Here is a 26,243-nt window from a genome sequence, read left to right as displayed (position 1 = left end):
CCTCCTGAGTGCTAGGATGACAAGGATGGGTCACTGTGTCCAGAAGAATTTTTCTTAAGACAAAAATATACTAATTGGATTATACATTATTTCTTTTCAAACATTTTTCTTCCCTGTTCAGAGTAGACACAGTCAATGTGAGGGTCTGAACCACTGTCTTACAACTGGCTTGGAATCCTTCTTATGCTCTAATGATTCCTTTAGCGAAGTGCCAACCCCACATCAATGTAATATGTATCATTTTCTTTTCTGCACAGTGCGACTGAGCTTTGCTGGAAACTCAGACAACCAGAGTTAACATCGCCATGGATTTCCAGGCAGCAGCCTGACCTTTTGCTTGCTGACATTCTTGAGTTATTGGGCACGTTGATGTTCTTGCATCATTTCTGTTCCCCTCGATGACTTCCGTTTCTGCTTTTCCACTCTTGTTCGCATTTGACACTTACTGTTACTACTGTAGATGCTTGGAGGAGACCTCTGTTGAAACCAGAGTGAGACCAGAGATCTGATTCTAGTTCAGTCATTCCACCTGCCATTGCAGAGCTAAGCTCGATGGGTTTCCCACAGCACTGTGAGTGTTGTGCCTTCTCTATGCAGCAAGCTTTGATGGGCTGTAGGTGGGACCCACCAGAGCCACATTTGTAGATGCAGCACTGTGATGAAAAGACGCGAGAACCTACCTGCGTTGAGAACCTTGTAACCATGTAACCTGTGATTCTCCCATGTCCTCTTCTGTCAGAATGGCAGTCCCTGTCCTGAAATGCACACCTCTAACAGTTATGTTCCTTGCCTCTGCTCCTTGTTTAAAGTGTCCTTGCAGGATGGCATACCATGCTCTTGCATCACCTAAGTCACCTAAATCACTTGACCCCACTTGCTGACTATTCCATTCTTTCTTCTTGTGCCAAATACTCTTTAGTTTTGACTAAGGCCAATCAATGAACCACTTGTGACTCTACTATGTAAAGGTTAGAAAAATATTTCAGATATCTTGCTATAATATGAATGTTAAAGCCTCACTCCTAAATTCTATGTAGATATCTAATCTCTGATGAGTAGGATTAAGAGATGGCACCTTTGTGGAGTGAAGGTCTCCTGGGTCAGGAGGAGAGTTACTGTGCCGTATGAAAGAGGGCAAAGAGGACTTGCTTGCTTTAAACTCTGGAAGGCACAGGGAGGAGGAAATGGGCCTTCAGTAGACACCAGATCTGCTGGTGCATTAGCCTTGGACTTCATGCCACCAGAACCCATTCTGTGTTCTTTCGCATAGCACTCTGAGTGAGTGGAGACATTTTGTCCTCAGCTGTGTATAAATGAAGATGCTATTACCTTAAGTTACAGAAATTCTTCTTCATCTTGATGTGTTGTGTGAGTAGTCTGTGGCTAGGTGTGTGTACAGTGGTCTGCAGGTGGCAGAAAAGCACTGGTGTAAGATCCCTCTTCTGTCTCCACTAATGTTCACAGGAGCGGGATGCCTATCTGCCTTTGGCTGAGAGTGCCAGCAAGATGTACTTCATCATCTCTGACTTGTCCAAGATTAATAACATGTACCGTTTCAGCCTGGCTTCATTTCTCCGACTTTTCCAACGAGCTCTGCAGAATAAGCAGGTCAGTTGTTGGGTATGCTAGAGATGTATTTAAAGAGACCACTTAAATATTGAACTTACACTAATACATCTTTGAGAAAGCTTTTATTATGTATTTCAGAGGACCATGTAACAGTTTTGAACTTCATTTAAAAGAGACCATTTCTTTAACTCTGTTTGATATTCTTGGCAAACTATTATAGTATTGTTTGGAAACAAAGGAATAGTTTATGTTCCAAGAAAAGTTAATAGTGATTCCTCAAACACCAATAATTCACAAGTGTTTGTAAATGTAGTAAATTGTCTACCTAGTCCTGTCACCTGAGCTGTATCCTTTGTCAGTTGAGACTGTAATATAGGCAAAGCATTGTTCTCCATAATGGAGGCAAACCAGTACATTGCTTTAGCAGGATTGCTCTCCTGGGGGAAGCTTGACAAACTGTCTCACTAAGTAGGGATTTGGTTACCACACAGCAGGGGTGTGTTTCTTGTATCTAGGAGCTCAACTGGGACTTGAGCGTGTGGCTCAGGTGCAGATGCTTCAGGTCTCTGTTGGGTACCAAGGTGGGAAGACTTGATGAGTAGTAGTCTCTTCACCACTGAACTACTGTGGTAGGGTTGACTTCCTCACAGCACAGAGTAGGTGAACTTCTTATGATAACTCGGGACACCAAATAATATATTCCACCAGATAAGACAGAGATGGAATCACATTTTATAACCCAGCTGTAGGGTGCCATCATTTTTGCAAACCTGTATTGACCAAAACAACAAAGTCTGTCCAGATTCAAAATGAGCAAGTAGACACCACCTCTTGATGTATACATACCCCACCCTAATTTATATCTCTAATTTTTCCTTAAATTCTTAGAGTTGGGTAGCTGAGGGGGAAATGCACATTAACAAGCTCTTTGATAAATACTGGCTACATATCCTTCAGAAATACATTCCGTTGGTATGTTTTAACTGTTTCCATGAAGCCTTTTCAGTTTGTGGGATAGCCAACAGTAGCTGCATTTCTTGTCATCCTTGTGCTACTGTGCAATTATGGACATTCAGCTGCTTTCATAAATCTCTGATCACGTGTGAGACAGTAAGTGCAGTTGTGTTTGATGTTTGTACTTTTTTCTTGCTGAACACAATTTTTACATTCTTTGTTTTTCTTTTACACTATTAATATTTTCAGACTTCCTTAATGTTAAGAACCTTAAGCTTTTATAATGTGTTGTAACTATTTTGAGTTTATTTTCTTCCTTTTCACTTGATTTAAAAAAATAATTTCGCAAAACTAAATACCATCAAAATTGTGATTCATGGTTTTTGCATTTGGTATAATGCTAACATGTTTTTTGTTTTTTATTATTTTGGAAGAGAATCTTTACTGGTGTTGGCTGCTTAGTATTTTCACCAAGGAATGCTTTATAGTCCTTTATTTGATTATAAAGGTTTTATTTTTCCTGATGCATCTCTCACTGTCATATTACTTAATATTGTCCATATACTCAAATTTGAAGTAAAGCTTTATCCAATAAAGAGCTTGTGATTTGAGGAAATGTTTTGCCAGCAAAAGTTAGCCTACTCTGTCATGGTGAAAAAAAACATTTTTATAACTGAAGGAAGGGTACAGAAGGCCATAAGGTGCGTTTAAGGTTTACACGCCATGACTCTAATGAGGGTATCTAAAGTAGCCCAGAAAGATGGTAGACACTGGGTATCCAGGAGACTGAGATAAGCAGTGCTGTGCTTGGTTATGTAACCATTTCCTACAATACGCCATTTTTGTCTCAGTTTTGTGTAAACACACCCATGGGTCAGAGGTGAGTGTCTTTGTGTATTTTGCCTTTTTCTGGTGTGTGCCTTACTCTGTGTGCATCTGCCGATGTCTCCATAGAGATCTGGGTGCTGGTCAGTCAAGCATGTCACATCTGCCTGTGGTTCCTCAGACACTGGCTTCAGCCTCTTGGAGTCTGAAAACTCTTCTTTCCTTGTTTTAAGGCTCTGCCTCACTAGAGTATGTTGTCCCTTTAGATAAACACTAGATTTCAAGAGGAGTAGGAATGTTTAAAATGTTATAACCATGGTCCTTAGTTTTGACAGGTATTTGAAAATTGAAAACTATTCCATATGTAATCAAACAGGGTGTTTATAATTCTGTATTGGTCGAAACATTTTTATAGAAAAGTAAATATATATACTTCTCGATAACAGTAGTTCTGCTACACAGTATTCCATTGGATAGTATTGACCCATATATGTGTACGTGTGTGCAGTTATGTGCACATTTGAATTTATTTTCATATGATTTTATAAATGTAGAGTTAAAAAACTATAGCTTACAAGTATTTTAGAATAAAGTCCGTTTTAATGACTAATTTTTCATTTCACATGTGAGGTTACTTAGCAAGCAGTTCTTAACTTTTATGCCAGTTTCATACATTTCACTGTAAACTTACCTACATTTTTCTCAACCATTAAAATTATCTTACTAATTTTTTCTTTAGTTACAAACATAAGAATATAAACCTCTTAGTCTAATTTAATGTCAGAGTCAAACTTTACAAGACATGTATTTTCTAAATCACTTCCAAAGTGATATGTGGAACTCTTACTGTGCTTAGGAAAAACAGGGCCGCTGAAAGAAATGGAGCCTTTCCATTTCTATCTAATCAGCCCCTTTTCTTTATTTATTTAACTAACATCTGTTTATTTAGAGTATGTATGTGCATTTGTGTGTGCACATATATGTATATCTACATGTGTGTGTGCGCAAGTGCATGTGCAGGTGCGTGCACATGTTTGTAGATTACACTCAGGAGTTGTTCTCTCCTTCCATTATGTGGAAGGCTCAGCAGCAAGTTCCTTTACCCACTCATCTTGCTGGTCCCAGTTTTTCTAAATCAATGGAAATAACAATTAGTAATATGACATTATGACAATTATGTAGAACAGAATTCCTGAGTCAGTCTGAACACTAGAGGTGTGGGATTTGTATTGTACCACTTTCAAAGTTAATATTAAAGCTTTTCTTAACTGGCATGCTTGGTCTATTATCATATTGAGGTGAGAAACAGTAGCTGTGAGCTGGATGGGTGAATAAGAGTCAAGTGGTTGAAATAGCCTTACCTCATGTTCAAAAAGGCTGTGTTCTTAATGCTGTTGCTGTCAGAGTGTGTATGGTAATTGAACTAGTACTGTTGGGAATTTCACTATGTTCACTTTTTCCTATTGGAAATTGATTGTAAATTTCATTATTAAAAGTTTTGATTTTATACATTTAAGGAAATACATACTATAAAATACTACACTGGTGTACAAGTATGATACACTTATTCAGTTAATTCCTTGGGGTTTATGAGCAACGATATTTATTTCAGAACCATTTTTGAGTCTGGAGAATAAATTTTTGCAAGTGATTCAACTAAAAATATCTGTAAATATTTCTAAATTCTTAATGGATTTTTAAATTCTCATCTACAGGACTCAGAAAATACAGAACAGAGAATCCAGTGTCTTGTCAGCTCATTGAAGCACATGGTATATGAGTATATATGCCGATGCCTGTTTAAGGTAAAGATTCATCAAATAGAAACTGCTCCTCATTCCTGTCTTATTAAACAGTGACAGTTCCGTAGCTGCTTTCTTACTCAAAAGTATGGAAATGGGCAGTTGTGATTTTTTTTTCTAGAATATAGTTCATCACAAACTATAATTTCTTACCACATACCAAAACATAGCGGGAAGGAAAAAGACAAGATGGGGATAGGCTAGCTGACACTAGGCTAGCTGCCTTCACTTTGAGTGGGTCTGCTGGTTACTAAAATGAAGGTTAACCGTGGGTAACATGTCATTACCGAGCCCAGGTTCCTCATCGTCAGGTCTAGTGTTATCTGAAGACATGTCTTTGTTTGTTGGTAGTGACTGTTCTGTGCCTGTGAGGTGTTCACCATCCCTGGCCTCTATCAGATGTCAATAACATGCCCTCTTCTTTCCCTTATTTGTGAAAATCCAGTGTCTCTAGGCATTGCCTAGTGTCCCCTGGTGTCTTAGTGACTTTTCAAATTCTGTAAAGAAACACCATGACCAAGGCAACTTATAAACAAAAACATTTCCAGAGATGAGAGTCCATGGCCATCATGGCGGGGAAGCATGGCAGCAGGCAAGCAAGCATGGTGCTGGAGCAGTAGCTTACATCTGATCCACAAGCAGGGAGCAGAGAGAACTAACTGAATGGTGTGGGCTCTTTTTAGAAACCTCAAAGCCCATCCCCACTGACACACCTCCAACAAAGCCTCAGTGTACTAACTAGGAAACCCAGTGTTCAACCATATCAGCCTATGGGGGCATTCTCAAACCCTATACCTGTGTTGTGGGATGCATTTGTTTCTCATTAATTGCTGTTGGTTATTTTTTCTACTCTTTTGTCCTTGGGTCTTTTGGCTCTTTTTGAGGGTCTGCCACCCAGCTCCCAAATAAATCACAAATGGAGTCTTATTCTTACTTATAAATGCCCAGCCTTAGCTTGACTTGTTTCTTGCCAGCTTTTCTTAACTTTAAATTATCCCATGTACCTTTTGCCTCTGGGCTTTTTTCTTTTTCTTATTTCTGTAATCTTATTTTCACTCTTACTCTGTGGGTGGCTGGGCGGCTGGGTGGCTGGCCCTAGAGTCCTCCTCCTTCCTCTCTCATTCCTTGCTCTTTTCCTCCCAGATTTCTCCTCCTGTTTATTCTCTCTGCCTGCCAGCCCCTCCTATCTTTTCTCCTGCCTTGCTTTTGGCCTTTCAGTTCTTTATTAGACCATCAGTTGTTTTAGACAGGCACAGTAACACAGCTTCACAGAGTTAAACAAATGCAACATTATTTTATGCAACACATCCTTGCATCATTAAACAAATAATAAACAAATGTAACACATCTTAAAATAATATTCTACAACAGTTACTAGAGTCACAGGGCAAAGAGTTGCTGGCTTTTGAGTTACGTACAAAGTGTAACTTTCTGAGGATGTCTTCCTCTTAGAAAGGATCTAGAACAGTGTGCAATGAGAGACTCCTGAGACTTAGAAAATTTGATGAAGAGAACCAAGTTCAGACCTTTAGAAACAGTCCTTGGGGTCAGCTCACAACATAAAGAGCTCCCACAAAGTCAAGTACCCGAGTCTGAGGAGTTGTTAGCACAGTTCAGTCACGTAGACTCAGGAAATCCTGAAAACTGCGTTGTGTTAGTTGAGGCAGAGCAGAGCCTAAGTGCACCTTTGCAGGACTGTGCAGAACTTCTGCTCTTAGAGTAGGTGTTTGTACCAAATTCCTCTTTCAGTGGTAACTGTCCATTTTCCTTTCAAAGGGCTTACGGCTCATTAAGGTTCTGAAACCTCCCCTTAGACTTCGATTTTAAGTTGTGGAAGATTGCGAATTATGAGCAGATATGGCAAAGCCCTGTTGCCCTAGATGTTGTTACCCTGAATTCGAGGATGACCTTTTACAGTGGTGCAATCCATCAGTTACAGAGCATGTGATCCCTGACACTTGTATAATATATTATCTCCTCTAATAGCCAAAATTTCATTTCATGATTAAAACTTGGAAATATTTTCAGAAGATTTCAAAGTCTATATGGAACTATAACAGAAAAAACATTGAAGACTTATTCTCCATTTCTTCTTGATTCATTAAACTAAATCAGTTTGTGCCTTGTAGTCTGGTTTTCTCCTTATATACTTGTGTTTAAATACCTAAAAGTAGTTAGAAACTTTTCCTTCCTGCATTTTTTCCTGTACTGCCCTGTCTTTGCAGTTGGTCTCAAAGATCTTTCCATGACTATAAATACTGAACCTCATTGATTTTCATAGTTGCGTGGTCCATGATACTGTCACATGGGTTTGAGTGACCCCTTTCCAAAATGCTGTATAGTGTTTCATTTAGACAGTTTTGGCTTTGGGAATACTTTCACATAAATAATGAAATATCTTGGAGTTGTACTAAAAGTTTGAGTACAAACTTTATTTTTTCATATTAAAAAATTACCTGTGGTCTGGAAGTAATTTTTACATAGTATTTTTAGTGTGCCTGTGCTTTGATTCTGACTTAGTACATGAGGGTGTGTGTGAAATTTTCTACTGTGCAGTTTTCAGGACTCAGACAGAGGTTTGGGCTGGAGCACTTTGGATGTCCTTTTTGACATCTCTTTTACATGACAGTAGGATTTGTTTGCATTTTGGCTTTTGTGAGTGACTGTACTGTGTATAGGTCTGCCTGCGTCTTTGCAGATTTAAGTAAGTATTTTGATTTGGTAGATTTCTGGGTAGAAGTATAATTGCTTGTCTAAGAGTCATACTTTCTAAATGTTGCTGAATATTATCACATATTCTTGTGGAGAATTTTGCTTGTTCATGCTTGAACTAGTTGGTACTCTGACCCATGGGTAGTTGAAAGCATCCTTTTTTTTTGCATGCTTATCAACCTGGGGGATACACACACACATACAACAGAGGGCATGAAGTTGGGACGGATATATGTTGCAGAGCGGCTGAGAGGAATTGGTGGGAGGGAGTTGGGAGTAGATAGAATCAAGATACATGTTTGAAATTTTCAAGGAAAAATGTTTTAAAACTAAAAATAACATAAAACTTTTACTGTATTAACTCCACTTTTATTGTTACTTTCAGCTTGTATTTTTGTATTTCAGTTTATATGTTCTTATTTGTAATAATTCAGGCTCAAAGCTGTTAATGCCCATGTCATATAGTTTATAATATAATTGGCAAAGGGTCAGTATTAGCACCAACATAATTTAGTGTTTCAGCGGACTCTGTGGAAGCTTGCTTCTCTAAAGTCACTTTATCCTTTAAAAACACTTCAGGTTGTGCTAAGCAGCTTTTAGTCAGAATAGGAGAGAGGCTGAGAAGCCTGACTTCAATCTTCTAGTGTGCAATTGTAGTCTCTTATTGCCTGCTTTGAGTAATATTTGTCTATTGTGAACAATTGGCAAGTCCTAAAAATGTCACTGTGATCCACAATTTCTAAAATATTTTTTAATAGATAAAATGGCTGCTTTGTAAAATTCATTTCTGTCACTATGGAGTATAATTTCAGGATTCCATAGTGTTTGAGTAATGATGGAAGTTGAGGAAGTGCATCAATCATAAACTACGAGATAGATTCCTTAGAATTTATACTGTAGCATTAATGTAGGTAGAAGTGGTTTCGTGTCCTTATGAAAGAAAGCTTTCTGGGTTTGTAGGTGTCAGCACGACACTAAACTGCTTGCCAGAGTGGCCCTTATGCAGTTCTGCTGTCATGTTGGTGACAATAGTGTGGCTACAGTGGACTCCAGATATAAGATGGACTAGTATTCAGGTCACATCAAACTGAATGCAGGTTGACTTGGAACAGAAAATGATTTATCTGTTTTATAACAGATAATGTGGACTTTTACTAAACTGAACCAAGTAGAGAAAGCTGTCTAGCCATTTCTGCCTAGGCGACTGGCTGTGCCATTTCCCGCCTAGGTGACTGGCTGTCCTATTTCACTTCCTGCAGGAGGTCAGGATACTTATTTCAGTACTTACTTAATGAAATGTATAAATTACATATTTGGTTCCCCAAACTTACCATAAATATAAAAGTACGTGAAAGTCACATTTGCTTTTAGTATTCCCCCCATTGATCTTTTTGGATAAATAAACTGAGTGTGTAGGTTTCCACTATGATGAGAGAGTGTGGGGAAGAGGGCACTCTGGGGCAGAAACGCTGGAGCAGGTGCTGGGAGGGGCATTTGGAGAGCACTGTTGGGGAGCATTGGGGAGAGATTTGGGGGAGCTGTGGGAGGATCACTGGGAAGAGCTATGGGGGCTTTGGGAGGAGCACAGGGGAATTCTGAGAGGAGCTCTGGGAAGAGCACTGGGGGAGCTCTGTGAGGGAATTGGAGGAGCAGGAGGAAGCACTGGAGAGAAGCACTGGGGACCTTTTCAGAGAACACTGGGAGCAGCTCTGGATGGAGCACTCAGGGCTCAGAGAGGAGCACTGAGGGGAGCTGTGGGGGAGCACTGAGGGGAGCTGTGGGAGGAGCACTGAGGGGAGCTGTGGGAGGAGCACTGAGGGGAGCTGTGGGAGGAGCACTGAGGGGAGCTGTGGGAGGAGCACTGAGGGGAGCTGTGGAGGAGCACTGAGGGGAGCTGTGGGAGGAGCACTGAGGGGAGCTGTGGGAGGAGCACTGAGGGGAGCTGTGGAGGAGCACTGAGGGGAGCTGTGGAGGAGCACTGAGGGGAGCTGTGGGAGGAGCCCTGGGAGGAGCTGTGGGAGGAGCACTGAGGGGAGCACTGAGGGGAGCTGTGGGAGGAGCATTGAGGGGAGCACTGAGGGGAGCTGTGGGAGGAGCACTGAGGGGAGCTGTGGAGGAGCACTGAGGGGAGCTGTGGGAGGAGCACTGAGGGGAGCACTGAGGGGAGCCGTGGGAGGAGCATTGAGGGGAGCACTGAGGGGAGCTGTGGGAGGAGCACTGAGGGGAGCACTGAGGAGAGCTGTGGGAGGAGCATTGAGGGGAGCACTGAGGGGAGCTGTGGGAGGAGCACTGAGGGGAGCTGTGGGAGGAGCACTGAGGGGAGCTGTGGGAGCAGCACTGAGGGGAGCTGTGGGAGCAGCACTGAGGGGAGCTGTGGGAGGAGCACTGAGGGGAGCACTGAGGGGAGCTGTGGGAGGAGCACTGAGGGGAGCATTGAGGGGAGCTGTGGGAGGAGCACTGAGGGGAGCTGTGGAGGAGCACTGAGGGGAGCTGTGGGAGGAGCACTGAGGGGAGCTGTGGAGGAGCACTGAGGGGAGCTGTGGAGGAGCCCTGGGAGGAGCCCTGGGAGGAGCTGTGGGAGGAGCACTGAGGGGAGCATTGAGGGGAGCTGTGGGAGGAGCACTGAGGGGAGCTGTGGAGGAGCACTGAGGGGAGCTGTGGGAGGAGCACTGAGGGGAGCTGTGGAGGAGCACTGAGGGGAGCTGTGGAGGAGCACTGAGGGGAGCTGTGGGAGGAGCACTGAGGGGAGCTGTGGAGGAGCACTGAGGGGAGCTGTGGAGGAGCACTGAGGGGAGCTGTGGGAGGAGCACTGAGGGGAGCTGTGGGAGGAGCACTGAGGGCTGTGGAGGAGCACTGAGGGGAGCTGTGGGAGGATGTGTCCCTAGATTACCTCTTCCTCGAGGAGTGCTGCTCTCAGAGACTTCAGAGGTAGAAAGATCCTTTTATATTCCTGTGTACTTTGCTCTGCCTTCCCTTCTAATTGAATCTGCTCATTTGGTGAGGTTCAGGTGGATGCTGTTTTAAATGAACTATTGCTAACACCTCATGATTGTGAACTAGTGACTTACACTCTTCTATTAAAAACATGGCTGTTCTCTGGGTCAGTGTTTAGTAATCTGTATCTATTGAAGTGGGTCTTGATAATTTAGACAGTTTTCTTCTACTTAGATGATTCTGGAACTTTCCGTGTTGCATCCTTTCCACCCTCTTATCCTCACAGCATCTTAAGTGTGCATAGAGTCGCCCATTAAAGTGCAAGAGTTAGCAAGGACTTGGGTTCTGTGCTGTCCTGACTCCTCTGCTGTGGAATGGGGATTTCTTCCTCAGGTGCCAGGAGCCTGGTGCTTCTCACTGAACAAATTTGAAAGGACTGACTACTGTAGAACAGACTGAGATTTGGTAACTTCAGTTTTTATTGTCTCTTGAGAATTGTAGACTGGAAGAATAGTTTTGATGTATGTTTCCCTTTCAATATCATGCAGCTTGCCATCAGTCTGCCTTTATGTCAGAGTGGTGTTACCTGATAGATGTGGTAGGTAAGAACCTTATGTGTATTTAATGCCTGCAGTAGGACTGTTCTGTTATATGGAGCAAGAGGCCGAGATTTAGAATTAACTTGGATGTAGAGATTGTTGAAGTTGCAATTCAAAAGCATTCTACTTGATGCTTGAGATTTCTTGCCAGCAGATGACCAGGGAAACACTCAATACAACTATGAACTTGTTCTCTAATGTCCTATAAAGACTCACGCCATGCTAACCCTAATCCAATGGGTTCCTCTAGTTATTTCCTGGAGTGTTGTATGTAATTTAATGGGACGTGGCAGACACTCAGTGTCCTACTGATCTTTTGTTTATCTTCCTTCCTTCAGCCAGTAGAGAATCCATTGGGTTTTTTATATATTAGAATAGATTCTAACAGAACCCAAACATATTGAGAAATTGGCAATGAACTAAAATGATGAAGATTTCTGACCTGATAAGCAAAGTCAATAAGAGATTTTTAGGAATCTAAAATATTTGCTCAATTGTGAATGATGACAAGATTTTCTTTAAAAAACCAAGACTTTCAAAAATTCTTAGTTTGATTCATTAATCTGCAATGTTACTTGAACTTGGTTGGGATAATGTGCTCATGTGCTGTACACATGCTTGCTCTCCCTCTATACACTGTGTGTTTTGTTTCATTCTTGAATCATGGTTCTTCCTTATGATATCCTTGTTAAAAATTGTGGCTATGGATTTTATTACTACAGCTAGATAACCAGCAGGACATCAAACAGTGATTTCTTCTGCCATTTCTACCTTTGACAATGATGGAAGAGGATTAGAGCATGTATCAATCTTGCATCAGGGTGTGTGACACCAAGTTTTTCCTTAAAGTCAGGAAGCAAGGAGGAGACTAAGTGCCTCACTGTTCCTGACCACACACTTCCAGCCAGTGTGGGGTCACGTTTGCACAGCAGTTATTAGCCTTAGGATGTAGATCCCTGTGGGTGGTCGGAGGCTGATGAGACTGCAGTGTTCTTTCTTGGTAAAGAAAAAAAAATGACCAGACAAACATAGTAATGCTGTGAGTTGTGTGTGTGTGTAGATACATGTCTGTCATAAGGGATAACACAGTGATAGAGGCATCAAAGTAATGTATTTATCATCTTATTAATACTGTGTTTACTTTTAAGAGACATTTTGAGTATTTGGTTTGTTCTGTGTTGGTAGACCTGAAGTCACTTGTTATTACTGGTGAAAAAAAGACAAAACAGAAGTATATCATCCAAAATTTAAAGACATGTTTTAAGAAATAGCAAAGTGTAACCCTGTTCTTCCTTGCAGGCTGACCAGTTGATGTTTGCTTTGCATTTTGTTCGAGGCATGCATCCTGAACTTTTTCAAGAAAATGTAAGTAGTATTGAAGGAAGGAAATCTTGATACTACAGAGAAATCCATTAAGACAGGGTTTTTCTTAGGCTAGAGATGACTTAGGCTGTAAGTTGTATAAATATTAACTAATGTTTTCTAAGTGATTTCTGTGAGATGCTGTTGTGAAGTTCTTTTTCCCTGATGTATACTTAGGATTACAGGTGACAGATCTAAGTCATTTCCCAGGGTACTTGTGGTACTGTGAACCAGGCCATTTCCTGAGGGTATCATAAGAGCCAACCTCCTGGCTTTCCTGTTCTAAGCAACTGAGAAAGGGAGAAAGTGGTAACGTTGGCACACAACTACATTGTCTCTCCTCTGCTCACTTATCAAGAGTCAACAGATAAAATGGGTGGGGGTGGGGCTGCACAGGTATCCCGTGAGCCCAGAGGGTCACATTGTCTTCTTTGTCCAGCATCTTTTTCTGGTCTGTCATTTAACCACATCTAATACTCATGATACTCACTTGAGCTAGAACTAAATTAAAAAAGAATTGTGTTTGTTTTTCTTTTTCATTATTGTGTAAATATAGAGGGAGAATTGAGTAGCAAGGGTGCTAAGAGAGACCAAATTCAATCTATTGCCTCCAGTTCTACTTGGTCAGGTTTTAATTTTCAGATAGTTTTTCATGTCAGATAGTTAAAGAACATAGATCATTCACTGTTCTTCCTGTCTTTCATTTTTCTAATTCCACATGCTGTCTCTCATTTGCTTACTTTTTCCTGAATTTATTAATGTGGTTCTAATAATTTTTATTAACTTAGCTATCTTTCATATAATTTTTAAAATTATAGTTAGTATGTTTTCAGGCCTTATATGCACTATTGTCCCTTCCTGGAATACCTTTCTTAATTTACACATCCCAAACAAGTTTTAATCTTGGTGGACTTGCCTGCATGTGTAGTGAGTAGTAGTGCATGAAAGAACAACAATTAAATGTCTAGATGATGAGTGTGCCATACACGGTGCTCATCCATTTCTGTCTTAATACAGTTAGCTCTGGTAGGTTTCATGCATGTTTTCTGGTGGCACATGACTCTCCAGTGCTGGTCTACTTGAAGAAATGGGAGGTGCATTCCCTGTGTTCTGAGGAAGCTGCATCGTGAGATGCTTTATAAGAAATTTAAGACAATGTTGTTGGCTGGTTGTGTTCTGATATTTTTTGTGTCCCTCGTGTTTTCTTCACTAGGAATGGGATACGTTTACAGGTGTGGTTGTTGGAGACATGCTGCGCAAAGCTGTGAGTTAAAATGGGATTTCTCACTAGGGCAAAAGTTCTTGCCTTGGGTTTTATGAAATACAGTTGTATTATAGGAGTTTAAAATTATTGTTGCAATTATACTTTTATTAGAATATGCTTCCTGTGCTTCCTTACTATAAAATGGGCTTAATATATTTTTTAGACCTTGAAAAGTTAAATTTTTGAGAAAAATTATTAAATACTAAGATCTTAACATTGCTTATTTTTCACAGGATTTGTATTTTGTTTTAAGAAAAATGTTATAGTCTTAAGGAAAATTAATTTTTTCTTATGTAACTGAGGCTTTAAAATTACGTTTTTAAACTTTATAAACTATTGAAACTTACAGTTTTTAAGTAAAGTTTGTATTTAACAAATAATAGATAATAATCTTGAAACTGATGCATTGAAAATACAGCACAATCGTTGTAGCAGGTCCCTGTGGGAGGCAAGAAGGCAGTTGGGTTCAACACAACTAAGTAGCTGGTGTTGGTACAAACTTTGGGAGTCTAACCCTGAGTTTATTTTAGGCATATTTAAGTTAAGCACAGCACAATTTGGTGAAAACTTTTCCAGTGATAATTAACCCAATCCTGTGTGCACAATAAAGCATGCATAAATCTCCTTGAGGAACAGAGAAACAATATGAAGACTGGACTTGACTACATTGAATCTCTCTAAAGCACATGTGACAACGTCCATAGAGATGGCTTCTATAGATGGACTGATAAAAGCAAGCTTATGATAGGGTTTGGGGGAGTGTCTGGCATCACAGGTAGCACAAAGATCAGCAGGCAGGAATGCAGCTTTCTGGGCAGATAACAGATCGTGTATTCCTTCCTGTGAAGGAACAGCCCTGTGAACTAACAGTCTAGGTCCCCCTAGTGCTTATGTGAAATAGACGGTTAAGCACAATAAGAGTGAATGCTAGCGGTGGTGGCGCACGCCTTTAATCCCAGCACTTGGGAGGCAGAGCCAGGCGGATCTCTGTGAGTTCGAGGCCAGCCTGGACTACAGAGCGAGGTTCAGGGCAGGGACCAAAACTATACAGAGAAACCCTGTCTCGAAAAACCAAAAAAAAAAAAAAAAAAAGTGAATGCCATGTTTTATATATCAGTGATCTTCTCTCTAACAGTGTTACATAGAATTTTACCATGGTGACGTAATAAATATAAAGAAGTAGTATATAGTATGTTTTCAAACATATGTTAATAAAAATAGCTACTCAATTGCTTTTTTAAAAAAAAAATTTGAAGTTTACCAAATTCATTAAGGAAAATTGCTTTTACTGAAGGACTCTCAGCAAAGAATTCGTGATCAACTTCCATCTTGGATCGATCAGGAGAGAAGCTGGGCTGTGGCAACATTGAAGGTTCATTTTTTATTAATTTTTTTAAATCATGTGTATGTGCTTGTATATTGTATGTCTGTGCACATGTGTACTGGTACATATGGAGGTCAGAAGTCATGGTGGAGTGAGTGTCTTACTTTATTGCTTTCCTTTTTTTTTGAGACAGGGTCTCTTACTGAGCCCAGAGCCTACCAGTTGGGTAAAATGAGTTAGACGGAATGACCAGCAAATACCAGCATCCCTGGTGTTTGTGACACCCAGAGCTAAAATTACAGACTCAAGCCACCGTGCCTGGCTCTTCGTGTATGCTCTGGGGTTCTGAACTCATGTTTGTGTAGCTGGCACTGTAGCCAGCGAGCCATATCCCAGCTCCTGTTGAAAATGTTTCTTTCCTGTTTTGTAGGATATTTTATTTTTGTGTGTGATTTACTTGTGTTGACATTGTGTATGTGCAACTTATTTATATCAGTGTTGATATTTCTGCAATAAGGATATAAAATCTCTTATTTTAAAATACCAAAGAATTACTGTGGTATCTGCCTCCTCCAGCTTATTTTTAATCGCTCAGCCCAAAGCATTGTGTTTGTAGAAATGAAAGACAAACGTATCCTACTGACGTGGCTCCCTCTTTCCCTTCTTTGGACAGTTTCCTTATAGTATAGTAGAAGGAATATAGGACCACAGTAGCCCACAGAGAAAACAGTAAAGCAATTGTAGGTGGCTCAATCTGAGCTGCTCTGCAGAGGTTGAAAGTGGTTCTCTTATTACGTAGTTCCAACAGCGTCAAAGGCAGCTGCTGTGATCACATTAATTTGAAGTGATTGACAGTGAAGGAGGCAGGATGCAAAGCTGATGTCTGTGCTTCACAGCCTGGGGTCTTTTACCACTACACTGTATGCATTTTTCTCTATAAATTTTTGTTGATGAAATGAGTGGGTTTCTCTTCATATCATGTTATTCTCTTCATTGATTATTCACTTTTATGTTTATCATTGGCCATTATAATGTCAATGGCCAGAGTTTTTTAGGTGACCTCACTGAAATCAACCTGCTGGCCTTTCCCCTATACCTCTCTGTGTATTTTACTGTGAAGTCTTATTTTACCAAGAACTCAGTAGTCTGTGGTTTGCTCAGAATTCTCCCATGTTCTGCGTAGAATGAGCCATGAAATCTCTGCCATCTCACCCTGATCTGTAATCCTAGTGAGTTCATTTAGCCAGAACTTCCCTTACCCCTGAAGTTTTCTCAGTAACTCTTTATTTACTGACTTCAGTCCTGCTTCTTGGCTATATACATTTGGATTTTCTGAGTTCTGCTAAGAATTGAACCTGTTGTGAATCGTTATCTTCCCATTGTAATAGCCTTGAATCAGAACTGTTCTTACCTCTTAACTATTTATGCAGCTGTGGTTTTCTTTAACATTAACGGATGGCAAATGTTTATTTTGTATACTAAGAAACTCTTCCTCAAACAAACTCATTGTCAAGAACATACCAGAAAATTGCCATTTGATATGGTTGGCTCTACACAAGATCCACAGGACACACCAACTGCTACATCCATTGCCCATCTCAAAGGACTGGCTGATAGTGGAATGATTATGTAATGTATAGTGCACCAGTGTTCGTAGTGATGGGACTTTGATGCCAGTTGTTATGAAGCTAACAGACAACTATCAGATATTATCCAGAGTTAGAATCATTTATTAAAACTGAATAAGTTAAATGTGAATTGTTAAGTTTCTTTGTTTAATTTTAGTTAGGTTACATATGAAATGTTACCAACACAAAATATTATTTAGATGTGACTACAGATACTAGATAGAGTCTCCTAACAGTCTTGATGCATGTGTCTATGCATGGAATTCTGTTCTACAGATACAGGTCGTCTATTGTTTTAAAAGAAAACATCTGTCTGCACAGATTTACACTTCTATTCATATTTTTCCATTCTTGGAAAAATTTGGGGAAAGGGGAACATTGAGATAGAAGGAATGGATGTATTTGGGTAAATCTCTGAGAGGTGGTATTGTTTAAGGCAAAAACTAAGTGTTGAACTGACACTTATGAACTAGCAATGTGGGTTTGAACATTTAGAGGCAAAAAACCCCTATGTGGTCACATATAGATACATAAGCAAATATGGTTTATAGAAGACATGCTTTCTGAAAGATTTGCTGATGTTACAAAATACCAGAGTTGAACAGAAGGTAAAGCTGTAAAGGTAAATTTTATTTCGAAATTCTCTCTCACACACACACACAAACACACTGTAGGTCAGGAGTTCAGTATAGTGTACTGAGTTCAGTTTAGAAGAAGACGTGGACTAGTAAGAAAGCAGGCAGTGAACAAGGAGGGTTGCTGGGTTTTAGTGTCCCCAAGAACCAACTGCAGCTGAAGAAGAAAGAACTCTGGCTCAACTCACTTTGCATGATTCTTGTTGAGAGTGACCAAAGGTGGGAGGAAGGAAGTAGATGAGAGACTGAAGATGGGATTCTTATTAAGCTGCTGTAGAAATGTCTTGATAAGACTTCCACAAAGTCTTCCACTGAGAAAGGCTTAAACTGAAACCCAAGTGAGATGCCCCCAGTAGCACCATAGCAAAGTTTGGTTAGAAAGAGCATCCTTGTTACTAGAGATGCACTTTCACTTTAACATGAGCTTAGCTGTGCTGTCCTGAGGTCTTGCATGTTTTGATGATGGTACCAATGTCTTTGTGTGCAGAAAATATCTCTTATGAATATTGATTGATAGAATACTGTCTTGGGAGTGCTTTACTGGCTTTAATGTGGGTGAGTTCAACATGCTGTTTCTAACCATGAAATGTGAGACAAGCTATTACAAAGTAGAAAACAAGTAATAAGCATCTGATTAGTTTTCTTTGGCTTTTGTAGTTTTTCTAAAGTATGTTTATGTGTATATGGTTGCAGCTCCTTACATGTGATAGTTTCCATTTTAGATCGCTCTCCCCAGTCTCTACCAGACCCTCTGCTTTGAAGACATGGCACTTTGGCGTACATACTACCATCACTCAATGTGTGAACAGGAGTTTCCATCAATTCTTGCAAAGAAAGTTTCCTTATTTCAGCAGGTAAAGTGTAATGCTATCCAAGTGCAGAACAAAGTCAAAACTGTGATGTTTCTCTTGCCCATGAGATGCCGTTTAAGTAAAAGCTTTGCTTTTAGTGTATTGTGTAACTTCATCCACATGCAGGAAGAAGGACTTTCTGCTTTGGCCACCTTATCCAGACAGAGCCCTGGCAACATTTCTAAGTGGGTGTCCCTCTGTACCTCTTGTTACTCTCTCTGCCTCTGGACCAAGTCTTTAACAAAGTGACTAAACTATAAATCATATGCATTCTTCATTCACTTATTTTAAAGAGTTCTATCTAAGGAGAGGATTTAATGTGAAGGAAAGTAAACTTTTAAAACTCCATTTCAAAAGAAAGCCTTGAGGTCCCTCAATGGGTGTCTTTAACGTGACCTTGGCAAATGACTCTGGAGATCAGCACCCTAGGAAATGCTCCTTCACTTGCCTCTTCTCTGAGCTGTCCATTATGGAAGCCAATTCATTTTGTTTTCTTGTGCAGTGAATGCTATCTCAGCAGATATGCTTAAACCAAACAACAAACCATCTGAAAAGGAACATTTGCACATCAAAGGAATGTTACAGATACACAGAAATCAGCAGAAACATAATTCAGATGTCAGGCAGGCAGCTGCCAGATGCTAAACATTTACCCTGCCTTCTTCACCAGCCACTGGCCCTTTATATGATCAGGAAGACATATCTCAGTCATCCTTTAAGGAATTTTTGACATAAAAGGGAAGTCTTGGCTCATAACTGTTGTGACAGTTTCAAGCATAGTAAATAGTATGCAACATTGGTTACTCTTGTATTTCTGTAAACATTAATTAGTAATCATTAACTGTTGTTTAGTTAATGCTGCTGAGAAATGTCTATTTACAAAATGCTCCATTTTGTTTCAGGTTCTTGTCGTTCAGGCTCTACGACCAGACAGACTGCAGAGCGCCATGGCTCTGTTTGCCTGTAAGACCCTGGGTAAGCATAGACCTTTGCAGATTCTACCTCTGACCTGGGGTGTTGCTAGAGTTTTCCTGACTGGCCCACAGTCAGGGCAAATCTCTCTCACCTGCCAGTCCCACAGCTGCTCAGACCCGACCAAGTAAACACAGAGACTTATATTGGTTACAAACTGTATGGCCATGGCAGGCTTCTTGTTAACTGTTCTTATAGCTTAAATTAATCCATTTCTATAAATCTATACCTTGCCACGTGGCTTGTGGCTTACCGGCATCTTCACATGCTGTCTGTCATCGTGGCGGCTGGCAGTGTCTTTCTGACTCAGCCTTCCACTTCCCAGCTTTATTCTCCTCCTTGCCCCGCCTATACTTCCTGCCTAGCCAATGGCCAATCAGTGTTTTATTGATTAATCAGCAACACATTTGCCATACATCCCACAGCACTGGGGCACTGCTTTTGAACTAATAGTTCATTTATGCTGATCCTAGTAGAAATATTTTCAGGTCTTTTATTATTTATTTTTATTATTCATGTGACTTATAATCGCCACTTAGTTAGAAATATATTTCTCCTTATTGGACATAATTGTATTCAGTGTTTAATTAAATTACATAATTGACATTCCATATTTAACAAGGTAAAAATACTGAGTTTTTAAAAATTTTTCTAATGAAAGTATTTTTTACTTTTATTTGTTTTAAGGGTTACAAAAAAGGCATTCAAATGTTAGTGGCAAAATGGAAAAAAATTATAGTGACAATAAAATATACTATAGCCTTCAGAAATATAACCTTCAAAATTAGTAATTTTAGCATAACCTAAAACAAAATATTGAGGTTTTTTTGCTTTTCAGACTATAGTTTTTTCAGCCTTTCAAAGAGTATTGTCCAAAGAATTAAAACTTGTCACCCCCCCGGAAATAATTCCATTTCTGTAAGAAAATTTAATAAAAACTGTTAAGGAAAGTATGAAAACAGCTGGATGTCATGATGCACGCCTGAAATCCCTGACCTTGGAGCTGAGGATTCCAGGCTCCTGCTACCACGTGCTTGTCTGTTGTCTGTGCATGTCTAATAGACACACAAGGCTAGTGCAACTGACATGGATGTTTTTAATTTTCTGTCCTAGCATCTAATTGACATCTCAGATTAAAACTTCCCAAATTCACTTCAGTTACCCTATCTCCTTTATAGTTTACTTGCATTATTTAGGTTCTAACCCTGTTTGTTTAGTTTACCACTACGACTTAAGTAAATTGTCACCATAATCTGTCACTGCAGTTGTGCCATAGTTTTCATTTGTGTCTTCTGTCTTCAGAGTATTTCCAGAACCCACTTACTTTTCTCTGCTGTCTGCCCCTTTGCTGAAGTCACCACTGTAGGAGTGAGGTGGCTTCCCTCAGACTCTGTTCTCTTCACCTTCCGTTGTTCCCACAGTAGCTAGAGTGTCGTGGCACACCCTGAATCAGATGACTATTCTTGGGCAAACCCTGATGGCATCTGTCTTCCCAGGCATCCTCATGATGTCTTTGCTGCTCTTCCTGCAGATCCCATGGCCTCTTCACTCACGTTGTAGTCTAATAATGGCTTTCATTCCTTTGCACAGGCATGATTCTGGCATTCCAGGACCTTTGCAGCCACTGTTCTTCTCCTATAGTTTTACCCGGCTTTCTCCCTCATTGCCTTTTCCAGCTGTTACATAAATATTTCCCTCTTCATTTTGGAAAAATAGCATCTCACTCTCTTGTCTTCTCCTTCATCACACTGCTTTCCTCTGTAACCACGTCAGAATCTGGCATTTTGTTATTTGCTTAGGAATGGCTTGCTCTTCCAGTTACAAAACATGCCACAGAAGGCCCAGCTTTGTCTTACAGAAGCGTGGAGAACATACCGCACTCACACAAGGGGCTCTTCCTTCTTTCTTTCCCTGCTGTGGTTTGGTTTGGTTTGCAGCCACTCCCCTCTGGAAGCTGTACAATCTCTGAAACCCAAAAGAAATCTTTCTTGCATAAAATCTTTAAAGTCTTTCCCAAATTCTCAGAATTAAATACAGATTCCTAACCTAGAGAGATGGCTCGGCAGTTAAGAGAGCATGCTGCTCTTATAGAGGGCCCACATTCGGTTCTCAGCGCCCACATCAGGCAGTTCACAACGGCCTGGAACTTCGTCAGCAGTGATTTCATAACAAAGTGTCTTTATTATATTTTGACATATTTTGCCACTTAATAGATGCCAATCATAGTATTCTCAGGAGATGGATGACTAATAAAAAAGTACCTGTTTTTTTGTCATTAACATAAATCTCCATAGCTTTCTTATTTTTTATACATACAGATGTGTGTTCTTTATTACAGTGTGGGATTTTCTTGCTTGTTCTATCCAAGAACCAGGTTTTTTTTTTCCTCCAGTAATTTGTCTTTTACCATAACATTTTTATAACTTCAATTCCTTTTTAAGGCTATTAGATATTCTCATTCAGATTGCTGTTTTAAAAACGTCATGTCTCCCTGATTTTTACTAGTTCAACAGCTGCAGTGTGTATGATTCTGTTCCATGTCCTGAATTAGTTCTTAAATTAAGTATGGTGATTTTAGTTGGTGAGTCATGATCATGCATATTTTTTAAGATTTTTGTTTTATTAAATAAGACTATTTATTTAATTCAGTTGTCCTAGAATATGTATTTGAGTTTATGAATACATAAATGAAATCATGTTTGAGCAAGTATATTTCAGCTTTCTTCTTGTTTTTTTTTTTTTCAGTCATGTGGGCCAGGCTGGCCTTGAACTCACTATGTAGCTGAGGATGATCTTAATTTTGTTCCTCCTGTCTCTCCCTTCTTAGTGCTGGGATTATAGGCCTGCACCACAACACCTGTTTAATACAGGTGCTGGGGAAAGGGCCTAGGACTTTATGCATGCTTGGCAAGCCCTATCTCAACTACATCCCCATTCTGAATAGATCTATGTCTTAGTATGTTACCATAAGTACAAAATATTTTTATTAGTTCTCAAAATTGTGTGATTAATAACAATTTAAAATTAGTTAACATAGCCCAGTGGACCTCCACCACTCAGGTGTAGGCCACTCCAGTCAGAGTCAGTGAGTGACCTGCCTGCCAGCTGAGCTACCCTGCTCCCTGGACTCTGTTTCCTGAAACCCTTCCTGTGGTCCAGGCCTTCCCAGCTCATAGCTGCTGCCTCTGCTAGACCCTGTCCTCAATTCCAGCTGATTCCTGCCACTCAGGAGCAGGCCACATCAGATCAACAGAGACCCCCTGCTGCACCAAAGGCCAAGCTAACCACCAGAAGGCCAACTCCCAACTTGGACAGAGATCACACCAGCTGCTAGAAATCTGTGCCTCAAAGACTAGAAAATCAAAGAGGAGGCAGAAACCAAGGAACAAAACACCAGTCCAACATAGACAAACTCAGAAATCAGGGACTAGAACTAATCATCCCAAACCCAGATGTCTAAACACCAGTGTAAAAATACAATCAACAGCAGCCAGGGCAGTCTAGTACCAACAGAGCTCAGCTATCCTATGACAGCAAGATCTGAATATTCCAACATAGCTGAAGCACAAGAAAATTACCTTAAAAACAACTTTATGAAGATGATAGAGATTCTTAAAGAGAAAAATGAAAAACTCCTTAAAGAAATTGAGGAAAAGACTAACAAGTTTTCTGCCCCAACCTTACCCCCAGTTATATGTTTCTCCACCAATGCAGTAAGCAAGATCAAGCTGAATTGAAAAAGTATAACAGGTATATTGAGCAAAGCAGCTCCCATATAGGTTCTCTGGTCTCAGAGATTGAGGCTAGAGAAGTCACACACCCAAGCTAAGGCAGGAAAGTTTTATAGATTGTAGGCAAGGGGTGATGACAATCACAAGTTGGGTTTGTGCCCAAGTATTGTCAAAAGCTGAGTGCTTAGGCAGGAACTTGGGCAGCTGGCACCTTCAGGGAAAGAAGCTGCAATATCCTCCAAGATTGCAGAGCTGGGCTTTGTGGTGCCTTTCCTCTCTCTCAAACAGAGGTTTGGAGAGAGAGAGAGAGAGAGAGAGAGAGAGAGAGAGAGAGAGAGAGAGAGAGAAAGAGGGGTGGGGCTAAAGAGAGAATGAGAATGAGAATGGGGCTTCTAGGGCCCTGTAGAGGGAGCCATAGGCTCCAACTGAACAATATCCTGATCTTTTTGGGTATATGGGCACCAGTTCAAATCTGCCTAATTCCTGTTGGCATGGGACAATGTGGGGAGGGAGAGTTGGGAGCCGGTGGGCTTGTACTCAGTGAGAGGTATGGGTGAAAAAGCATTCAGTTGACCACCACCCAGGAGATCTCGAAAATCCTTTCCTAGAGGGAGCAGAGAAGACAAGGGACTAGAAGAAAAAAATAGACAAATGAAAACGACTGGTCCCATAATAGGGTTAAGCCAGGCAGAAAAGGGAGGACTGCCACCAGAGTAAGGGAGAGGAAGTGGGATGGTCACATGTGGTCTGAGGTCCTCTCCCAGTTTCCAGAGTGACACAACTCGGATCTTCATCAGGCCAGACTTGGTGATGGAGTAGCAGCCCTCTTTCCCAGGAACATGCAGGTGTCTGTAAAACAGATGGAACAGATTTACCTGGGCATCATAGCAAAGGCTATGGCTTTGGGTTAAAATATGAATACTTTTTCTGTCTACAGAGCCTGATATATGTTCTAGCCTAATGAAACACACTTTTAAGTCTATACTTAGAAGACAACCAAAGGAAATTCAAAATCTTGAGCTCATGACTGAATAGTAAGTAGTCAGTACTCTGTCAGTTTATTAGGACCCCATTTATCAATGTTAAAACTCTGAGCCTCTGAAATCCCAGTGTAACAATAGCATAGAAAAGGTGCAGAAGTTCGAAACATTTCCCGTCTTCACATATCTGAAGTCACTCACTTACACCTTTACAACTTGCATTTACACATCCTAAATCATGTTCTGAGACCCTCAGAACTTACTTAAGCTTTCACATCCTTAGACCTTTACATATCTTAAAATATTTTCTTAGACTTTTAAAACTTGCGTAGACTTTAACGCCTTTTCCCCATCTATTCATTTACTAGAGACACAAGTAGTTATTACTGAGAACAGTCATTGCAAATCATGTTCCTTTAGTGGAAAGTTACCTCTGAAACATGTCTATCCTTTAATATGAAGCTTGTGAACAAGGAAGACCTGTCTATATTTTTAACAAGAAACCCAACTGTTGTTGTTTGTTTTTGCTCTTTTGGGGGGCCTGCCACCCAGCTTCCAAATAAATCACACATGGAGGCTTATTCTTACTTATAAATGCCCGACCTTGGCTTGTTTCTAGCCAGCTTTTCTTAACTTAAATTATCCCATCTATCTTTTGCCTCTGGGATTTTACCTTTTCTTCTGTAAATCTTACTCTTACCCCATGGCTTGCTGTGTAGCTTGGAGGCTGGCCCCTGGAGTCCTCCTCCTTCTCTGGCTACTTCTTCCTCCCTCCCAGATTTTTCCTTCTGTCCAATCCTGCCTATTTCTCTCTCCTGCCTCACTATGGGTTGTTCAGCTCTTCATTAGACCATCAGGTGTTTTAGACAGGCGAAGTATCACAGCTTCACAGAGTTAAACAAATGCAACATAAACAAAAGTAACACACCTTAAAATGATATTCCCTAACACCTAACTAATGCACTACCAAGGTGGTTGCAGCCTTCAGGGGAAGGAGCTGATTGTCTGCTGTTGCCTAGCTGACAAAACTACAGTTAGTCTAGCCATCAAAGGGATCAGGGATTTGAGAAGGACCAACCAAAATGACAGAGTCCATAATCCTTTCCCTAGACAGCTACCTGGTTCCTAGTATTTTGCTATACTCATAGATTGGTCCCTAACCCAACTGTCATCAGAAAGGCTTCACCCAGCAACTAATGGAAACAGATGCAGAGACCCACAGCCAAATTTTAGGCAGAGCTCAGGGAATCCTGTGGAAGAGGGGGAGGAATGATTATAGGAGCCAATGGGTCAAGGGCACCACAAGAAAACCCACAGAAACACCTAGGCTCATAGGGACTCACAGAGACTGAACTAACAACCAGGAAGCCTGCATGGGATCAACCTAGGTCCTGTGCATATATGTTGCAGTTGTGTAACTTGGTCTTCTTGTGAGATTCCTAACTGAGAGCAGGACTGTCTCTGACTGTTGGAGGCTTCTGGGACCTATTCCTCCTACTGGATTGCCTCATCCAGCCTTTGTAGAAGAGGAGATGCATAGTCTCACTGCAACTTGATATACCATGGCTAGGCTGATAATCATGGGAGGCCTGGAAACAGAGGAAGAGGAGTGGGTGGGAGGTCTGAGGGTGGGGACTTTGGTTGGGATGTAAAAACAAAAAAATGTATAGAAGAATTTCTAAATGGTCTTATTAAATAAAAAACACGGAGCCAAATATAGGAGTGAAAGCCACCAGCCAACCGACCTCACCAACTCTGCAGCTTCCAAAATGCCACGACTTCCTGTCTACCCATGCCTTTATTGCCTTGCTTTTCTGCCCTCTCATTGGCTCTTAGCCCAGCTACCTCACTTCCTTGTCACTGCCTGTCTGTACAGACCTCCAGGTCTCTATGGTTGGTACTGGGATTTAAGGCTTGGATCTATTTCCTATTGTGGCCTTGAACACAGAGTGACCCTGCCTGCTAAGTGATAGGATTAAGGGCATTTGCTACCACTGCCTGACTTTTGTGTTTACTTAAAATGGCTTGCTATTTCCTTTGATCTCCAGGCGAACTTTATTTATTAACATACAAATAAAATATCACCACAAAAATGTTAAGC

The 26,243-nt window shown here is 40.7% G+C and overlaps 1 protein-coding gene across 1 annotated transcript in view; it reads left to right on the top strand.

Annotated features, from left to right (window-relative positions):
* The window catches only part of Dync2h1 (dynein cytoplasmic 2 heavy chain 1), a 228,876-nt gene that overhangs the window by 134,394 nt on the left and 68,239 nt on the right, over positions 1 to 26,243 (top strand). The window contains exons 68-74 of the mRNA XM_059267214.1: positions 1,465 to 1,608; positions 5,064 to 5,153; positions 12,695 to 12,760; positions 13,971 to 14,021; positions 15,316 to 15,393; positions 18,331 to 18,462; positions 19,362 to 19,434. Coding sequence (XP_059123197.1) covers positions 1,465 to 1,608; positions 5,064 to 5,153; positions 12,695 to 12,760; positions 13,971 to 14,021; positions 15,316 to 15,393; positions 18,331 to 18,462; positions 19,362 to 19,434 — 634 coding nt within the window. The remainder of the gene's footprint in view (positions 1 to 1,464; positions 1,609 to 5,063; positions 5,154 to 12,694; positions 12,761 to 13,970; positions 14,022 to 15,315; positions 15,394 to 18,330; positions 18,463 to 19,361; positions 19,435 to 26,243) is intronic.

This window comes from Peromyscus eremicus, chromosome 7 (assembly GCF_949786415.1).
Source record: "Peromyscus eremicus chromosome 7, PerEre_H2_v1, whole genome shotgun sequence".
NCBI lineage: Eukaryota > Metazoa > Chordata > Mammalia > Rodentia > Cricetidae > Peromyscus > Peromyscus eremicus.
This window is presented reverse-complemented; position numbering and strand designations above follow the sequence as displayed.